This window comes from Mus caroli, chromosome 6 (genome assembly GCF_900094665.2).
Source record: "Mus caroli chromosome 6, CAROLI_EIJ_v1.1, whole genome shotgun sequence".
NCBI lineage: Eukaryota > Metazoa > Chordata > Mammalia > Rodentia > Muridae > Mus > Mus caroli.
This window is the reverse complement of record NC_034575.1, coordinates 52,320,555-52,328,626: the sequence shown is the minus strand read 5'-3', so window position 1 is coordinate 52,328,626 and position 8,072 is coordinate 52,320,555. Positions and strand designations below refer to the sequence as shown.

Below are 8,072 nucleotides of genomic sequence, written 5' to 3'. Positions count from 1 at the left end.
AGTTTCATGCGTTTAGCAAATTGTATCTTATATCTTGGGTATTCTAAGTTTCTGGGCTAATATCCACTTATCAGTGAGTACATATTGTGTGAGCTCTTTTGTGATTGGGTTACCTCACTCAGGATGATGCCCTCCAGGTCCATCCATTTGAGCAAAGCCAATTCTTAACAATAAAAGAATGGCTTGGAAAATCACCATCCCTGACCTCAAGCTTTACTACAGAGCAATAGTGATAAAAACTTCATGATATTGGTACAGGAACAGACACATTGATCAATGGAATAGAATTGAAGACCCAGAAACAAATTGAGGACCTGCACATGTATGTACATTTGATTTCTGACAAAAAAATTTGCTCAAAATATCCAATGGAAAAAAAAGAAAGCATTTTCAATAAATGGTGCTGGTTGATGTGAATGTCTGTAGGTAGAACAGTAAAAATTGCACAAAGCTCAAGTTCAAGTGGATCAGGGACCTCAACATAAAACCCAATACACTGAATGTAGTAGAAAAGAAAGTGGGAAAGAGCCTTGAACTCATTGGCACAGGGGGAAATTTCCTAAACAGAACTCCAATGGNTCATGCTCTAAGACCAAGAATTGATAAATGGGACCTCATGAAAATAGAAAGCTTCTGTAAGACAAAGGACATAGTCAATAAGACATATTAGCAACCTACAGATTGGGAAAAAGTCTTCACTAACCCCGATCTGTTAGAGGGCTAATATCCAAAATATATAAAAATCTCAAGAAGGTAACCACCAAAAAAAAAAAAAAAAACCAAAAACCAAAAAACAAAAATCAAAAACCAAACGATGCAATCAAAAAATGGATAATATAGAACTAAAGTGATAATCCACAATAGAGGACTCTCAAATGGCTCATAAGCATCTAAAGAAATGTTCAAAGTTCTTAGTGTTCAGAGAAATGCAAATCAAAACAACACTGGGATTCCACCTTACATCAATCAGAATGGCTAAACTCAAAACCTCAGGTGACAACACATGTTGTCAAGGATGTGGAGAAAGAGAAACATTCCTCCATTGCCTGTTGAATTGCAAACTGGTACAACTACCCCGGAAATCAATCTGGAGTTTCCTCAGAAAATTGGATATAGATCTAACGGAAGACCCAGCAATATCTCTCTTGCAAATATACCCAAATATGCCCCACCATGCCACAGGGGCATATGTTCCACTATGTTCATAGCAGCTTTTTCATGATAGCCAGAAGCTAGAAGCAACCCAGATGTCCTACAACAGAAGAATGGATACAGAAAATGTGATTCATATACACAATGGAATACTACTGAGCTATTAAGAATGAGGACATCCTGAGTTTTGCACACAAATTGATGGAACTAGAAAATATCATCCTGAGTGAGGTAACTCAGACCCAAAAGGACATGCATGGTATGTACTCACTAATAAGTGTATATTAGCCAAAAAAAAGTACAGAATACCCAAGATACAGACCACAGAAATCAAGAAGGTTAATAAGATGAAGGACTCAAGTGTGGACCCCTCAGTCTCACTTGGAAGGGAAAAGAAAGCAATCACAAGGGGGTGGGAGTGGGAGGAAGGATTTTTGGAGGAAAAGGGGAAATGAGGTGTGTGGAAGAGGGTATTATAATCTGGTACTGGGTGGAGGAAAGGACTGAAGGTCCCTGTGGGTGAACAGAAATAATGAAAACAGGTAACCTCGGAAGGTAGAAAATTGGGGGGACCCTCCTGAATGTACCAGAAACCTGGGAGGTAAGTGACTTGCAGGACTCAAAGGGAGAGACCCTATATGAAATGCCCTACAGTGGAGAGAGGGAACTTATAGATTCCACCTCCAGCAGAAATACAGAGCATTAGTGAGTGAGGAATGGGATTGCTATCCCACAGTCAAAACTCTGACCCATAGATGTTCCTGCCTGAAAGAACTGCAGGGATTAAAATGTAGAAGAGCCTGAGGAAAAGAAGGTCTAGTGGCAGGCCTAAAGTGAGATCTAGCTCAAGGAGAAATCCCAAGGCCTGACACTATTACTGTGGCTATAAAGCAGTCACAAAAAGGGACCTATCATGATTGCCCTTCAAAAGACCCAAGAAGCAGCTAAAAGAGTCAGATGCAGATATTTACACGCAATCACTGGATATAAGCTTCTGACCACTATGGATGAATAAGGAAAAAGCTGGAAGAAGCTGAGGAGAAGGGCAACACTGTAAGAGGACCAGATGTCTCAATTAATCTGGACTAATGTCTAATGGTAGAGAAACACTTAAATATATGTTCAGCATCCTTACCCATCAGAGAAATACAAATCAAAACAACCCTGAGATTCCATTTTTTTACCCTTCAGAGTGGCTAAGTTCAAAATTGCTAAAGACATCACATGTTGGTGAGTATGTGGATCAAGGCAAGCATTCTTCCATTGCTGATGGCAGTGCAAACTGGTACAACCACTTTGGAGATCAATTTGGTTGTTTATTAGAAATAATTGAGAATAGTTCTACCCCAAGACCCAACTACAGTACTTCTGGGCATAAACCCAAAAGATGCCATACTTTATACAAGGGCACTTGCTCAGCTATGTTCATAGCAGCTATATTCATAACAATCAGTAACTAGAAACAACCTAAATGTCCTTCAATTAAAGAATGTATAAAAATGTAGTTCATTTACATAGTAGAATACTATTTGGCTATTAAAAGCAAGGATATCATGAAACTTGCACACAAATGTATGTAGCTAGAGAATATCATTAGGAGTGAGATATAGTAAGAAAGATGACTGGAATTGGGGGGCAATGTAAAAACTGAAGCGGAAACTCTCTGAGATAAATGAGAGTGACCTTAGTGAAGTATCCGAGTAATGTGGGATTTGTAGCCTGGACTGGTAATCTTCTATAATTAGGCAAGGCTCATAGCAGAGGGCCTGGGACATCAAACCAGTCACAAAACATTCTACCTATAATCTGTTCTGCCTGCAGGATGTGCTGAGGTAATGGAGATATTGAACTTATGGGAGTGGCTAACAAATGTCTGGTACAAATTTAGACTCATAGCCCTGGAGGGAGCCCATGTTTCTTTATTACCAGGAACCAATGTCAGGACAGTTCATAGACCCAGGACAGAACCAAACGCAAGTGGAAAAAATATTAATGAAATGATTCCTAGTTATATTTTGCAATAGTCAGAGATTGGCACAACCCAATAATCACCAAAGAAGCATCATCCAGCAACTGATGGAACCAGATGCAGATATCCATAGGCAAAGACAAGGCAGAGTCAGGGAAAACCCACTGCTGAGAAGAAGGAGAAAGAATTAAAGGAGGCAGAGGGGTTTAGGTAACCAAGAGAACAGGGTCACAGAATCAACTATGCAGGGATCACAAAGGATCACAGAAATTGAAGCAACAAACACAGACTCTGTATGGGCTGAGGTAGGCCCTCTACATACACATGATAGTTGTGCAGTTTGGGTGTTCTTATGGTATCCCTAAAAGTGTGAGTTGGGATGTTTCTGTCTCTTTTGCTTATGCTTGGGGCCTTAATTTTTCCTACCCTGTTGCCTCATCTAGCTGTTATAAGAGGGTTTGTACCAAGACTTACTATTACTTGCTATACCATGCTCAGTTAATATCCTTGGGAAGCCTGTTCCTTTTCTTCTCAGGGAAAATGAGTGGATTTGGGAGAGAGAAGTTGGTGTGGATGGAATGGAATTAGTGGAGGGATGGAAAGCTGAGGTCAGGAAGTACAGTATGAAAGAATAAAAAATAATAATAATTAGGAAACAAATCTACAATGTGTTCTTAAAACTCTTTCTGGTGATTTGGGGTAAATTAAGATATTTTACAAAACACTTAAAAGTAATAAAATTCTTTTGAGTGAACACATTATCAGGGAACAATTATGATATGATTTAAAATGAAGCAGAAATGTTAAAAGAATGTATGAAATCACTAATTTTATTCAAACCATATGAAAAATCTTCTTTTGCAAGTTGAACTATTAAACAGTCCAAAAGGTATCTGTTTTTTTTTAAGAGAAATAATTGAAGCTAGACCAAAATAACTCCTTACAAGCATTACTAAGTCCAGTTGCACAGAATTCAATGACCTCCTATGACCTCTTTGAGCACCAGGAATGCAAACATGCTGGTAAAACACTTACACATATAAAATAAAATAAATCTCCTTTTTAAAAGAAGAGAAAAATTACCCTATATTAAAAAGCCTGGTGGCATTTGGCCACAAGTTTTTCAGCACATTGATTATTCTGTTATCAGAACCGATTTGTACCAAAGGAGTTATTGTGGGATAGGCATTCACCACAAACTTCTGAACAGTCAGGATGACTGGGGCATACCTCCACAACAGGACTGTGGATGAGATAATAAGGTCTACCAAGTACATGACCACAAAGAAAACCACCAGCACCAGGATGGTCTGTGTGGTCTTCTCAGGGGAGGCTCTCAGGTGCCTGATGCTATGAAGATGCTTGCATTCTCTCTGATGTCTATATAAGATAATCACCATGTATGCACTTGTGTTTATCATGACTCCTGTAAGAAACACATCTCTTAAAGTTGACACTGTTAAAATAATTCGCCTGATGATGTTGTTCGTGGGAAAATGTGAGCAGTATTTAGTGACCTTCAACTGGTTGTTCTCACTCACATTGACATAAGCACCAGCAGAGAAGAACTGATTACTGCTGAAATTGAAAAACCAAATACACAAGAAATACTTATCACTTATTAAGAAGGTGTTAATACATAGATATTACCTGTTCCTCTTAAATAAATGAAATGTATTCATTGTTCTGTCAAAATTGAGTTTAGTGCAAGTGATGCTGACTAGCATATTACAGTCTCACACTAGGATCCAATTCCTCTGAGATTAAGCAGCAGCAGCAGCAGCAGCAGCAGCAGCAGCAGCAGCAGCAGCAGCAGCAGCAGCAGCAGCAGCAGCAGCAGCAGCAGCAGCAGCAGTGTCGAAGTGTCCCTACAGAGACTGGGGAATCAATGATCCCCAGAGCTTCATAAATTACATGGTGTGAGTTTGGGAAAGATTTAAAGGTGTTCACTGGAAATGTGAAGTGTGTGTGTGTGTGTGTGTGTGTGTCTGTGTGTCTGTGTGTGTGAGAGAAATTATTGGCCTACTGAGACTTAGAATAGAGCAATGACATAGTGTGGACCGGGTCCTCTAACATGAATACCTTTATATCAACTGAGTGAAAAACTGAGAATTAAATTAAATCTGTTCATGAAGTAAAATGAATTTTAGGGGAATAGAGAATGTGTCCTCTGTGTCTGATTGACTTGATCAAGTGCGTGGGCCTTGCCTAGTGGACTGGTACAGACATTCATTGTAAATTATTTAAAACAAACTAAACATCCTGTAATGATTAAAAACATAAACACCATTTATTATTATTTTTATTAGATATTTTCTTCATTTAAATTTCAAATGCTATCCCGAAAGCCCCCTATATTCTCCCCCTGCCATGCACCCTAACCCACCCACTCATACTTCCTGGCCCTGGCATTCCCCTATACTAAGGCATATAATCTTCGCAAGACCAAGGGCCTCAACTCCCAATGATGGCCAACTAGGCCATCTTCTGCTACATATGCAGCTAGAGACATGAGCTCTGGGGTTCTGGTTAGTTCATATTATTGTTCCTCCTATAGGGTTACAGAGCCCTTTAGCTCCTTGGGTGCTTTCCCTAGCTCCTCCAGTGTGGGCCCCGTGTTCCATCCAATAGCTGATTGTGAGCATCCACTTCTGTATTTGCCAGGCCCTGGCATAGCCTCACAGGAGACAGCTATATCAGGGTCCTGTCAGCAAAATCTTGCTGGTATATGCAATAGTGTCTGGGTTTGGTGGCTGATAAACACCATTTTTTATCATTTGCTTTTTGTGGTATTGATACTATGTGGCCAGTGACTTAATGATATTAACTGTCATAATTTTGTTGTTTTTGAAAATCTTAATTTTATAATTCTACATTATCTTTTTCCAGTTTAATACTCTTGTGTGTGTGTGTGTGTGTGTGTGTGTATTTGTGTGTGTGTTGAAGCAAAAGAAAGAGGAAGATCACAACCTGTATTTCAGACTGACTTCAATCAAATCCACATTCCTCCTGCCTTAACCTTCAAAGTTCTAGGATCATATGCATGTAGCACAATACCTGTCTTCATTTTCCATTGTAATCTCCATTACATTAGTAACTGACACTGCAGCAAAATAAAAATATACTTGTGATATTCATCATCTAAATTTAAATTTATTTGGCATTTCTTTGTGAATGAATATTTTAATGACTAATTTATTATATTTGTAAGTATTAGAGGAAACCTTGAGGACTTTGACTTTAAACGATTTTATACTATTTGAAAATTGAAAAAAAAATCTCACTGCTAATGAATAGCTTACTCATTATTATATCAGTAGCACTGTTACAAAGTTCAATTTAGAAAATTTGAAATTGTAAAACTGAATTTATTTGAATCGAAACACAAATCTTTCTCATTTTCCTTTTTTCTAAGGATAAATTTATGTGGACTTAATAAGTAAGAGAAGTGAGATTTCCAGATATGTTTGAAATACACAGAAAAGATTCATTTTATTAGAAATCATTGCAAAGATGCTATAGTGAGACACATAGAACTTTGAAATTCCCAGGACATGGTCTGTCTAATCTCCTACTGCTAGAAAGGTGGTGGCCACTGATCTTTACTTTCATCTCCAGTACAAGAAAGGCATGAAAATGTTGTGGTAGGAACATTGTAGGGTGAACATCTTTGAATAAAAGGGAACAAATATAATTAATTTTATTGGAAAAGAACCGTGAAAAAAGTTGGTGGAATAAGGGTGACTTACCAGAAGAAAATATTAACATTTCCCAGGTTTATTTTGCTGCTGCAAAGTAAGAAATAATTCCAAAGAGGCAATGAGCAATGTGTGTAAAGTCACTTGAATAGGAACTGGGATATTTAATTGCTAGTCTCTCACACATAAATGTTCAGTACTGGTAGCCAAGGGTAATATGCCCAAAGTAAATGATCAAGTGTTAATGTAAAAAACTGCTGGTTAGTGATAGATCCAGTAGCAGTGCTGCCTCAATTTACATTCGTGGTCTATAGCATAGAACCATGTAATGTTGGGTACTTTTGCCAATAAGGGTGAAAAATTGATATTACCAAGCTAAATGACTGAATATAAGCTTACATATAATGTTTGAACCTGAAGTTGTCTGTGCTGACAAGTAATACTTGGGAGATTGTGCATTTAAAAATATATATATATATATATATATATATATATATATATATGGAATATGGTAATGGAAAATTAAGATTTATTTTTATAAAATTATAAATATACTTGCAAAAAACCTGGTATTATTTTGAGGTTTCACTGAATGCTAAAATTTTACTTTCAGTAATGATTTCTTTAGTTTAATATTGAATGTTGACTAAAGCTGGAGTTATCCAAAGAGCCTAGTGATCACAAATTATACTTGATAACTGGATATATATACCTGTTCCTAACACTTCTTGTGAAAATGCCATAAAGATAATTGCACCACTGTCTTAAACATCTGCCTGTGATATGTAAAAGAGTTATCCATTTAAGATATGGATATACACAAAAGCTATATGATTGTATAACTAATTCAAATGCTTACCAGTGTAATTTCTTAGATGTAAGACCTGAGAAATTTCTTAGCCAGCTTGAATAATTTCCCACAAAACAGAATAAATTATAAACAAATGTAATTTTGTAAACAAACAAATATCAGTGTAATGTAATAAACAAATGTCGATAAAGATAAAAAACCCTTTTATATAATGTTAACAATGTTTTATGTATTCCTAGGCTATGAGTTAAAACTTTCCTGAGAATTCTTAAGGATATGTCAATGTGAAAAATTACAGACAAACACTAAATTAGTTAATATTTGTTGTATATTTTTAGCTTAAGTTACATGTTATTAAACACTCACAGCCAGTTAATTTGAGAAGAGTAAAATGAGAAAGTGCAATTTATGATAACTTAATACTATGAAGGTAATCCTGCAC

General features: G+C 37.0%; 1 protein-coding gene across 1 annotated transcript; it reads right to left on the bottom strand.

The window, feature by feature from the left end:
• Positions 1-4,200: 4,200 nt before the first annotated feature.
• On the bottom strand, positions 4,201-6,195 carry LOC110295620 (vomeronasal type-1 receptor 53-like). The gene is made up of 2 exons (XM_021164081.1): positions 6,179-6,195; positions 4,201-4,738 (listed from the first exon to the last, which is right to left on the bottom strand). Exons 1-2 carry the CDS (start codon positions 6,193-6,195, stop codon positions 4,201-4,203), a joined length of 555 nt encoding a protein of 184 aa, XP_021019740.1.
• Between the last annotated feature and the right edge of the window lie 1,877 nt (positions 6,196-8,072).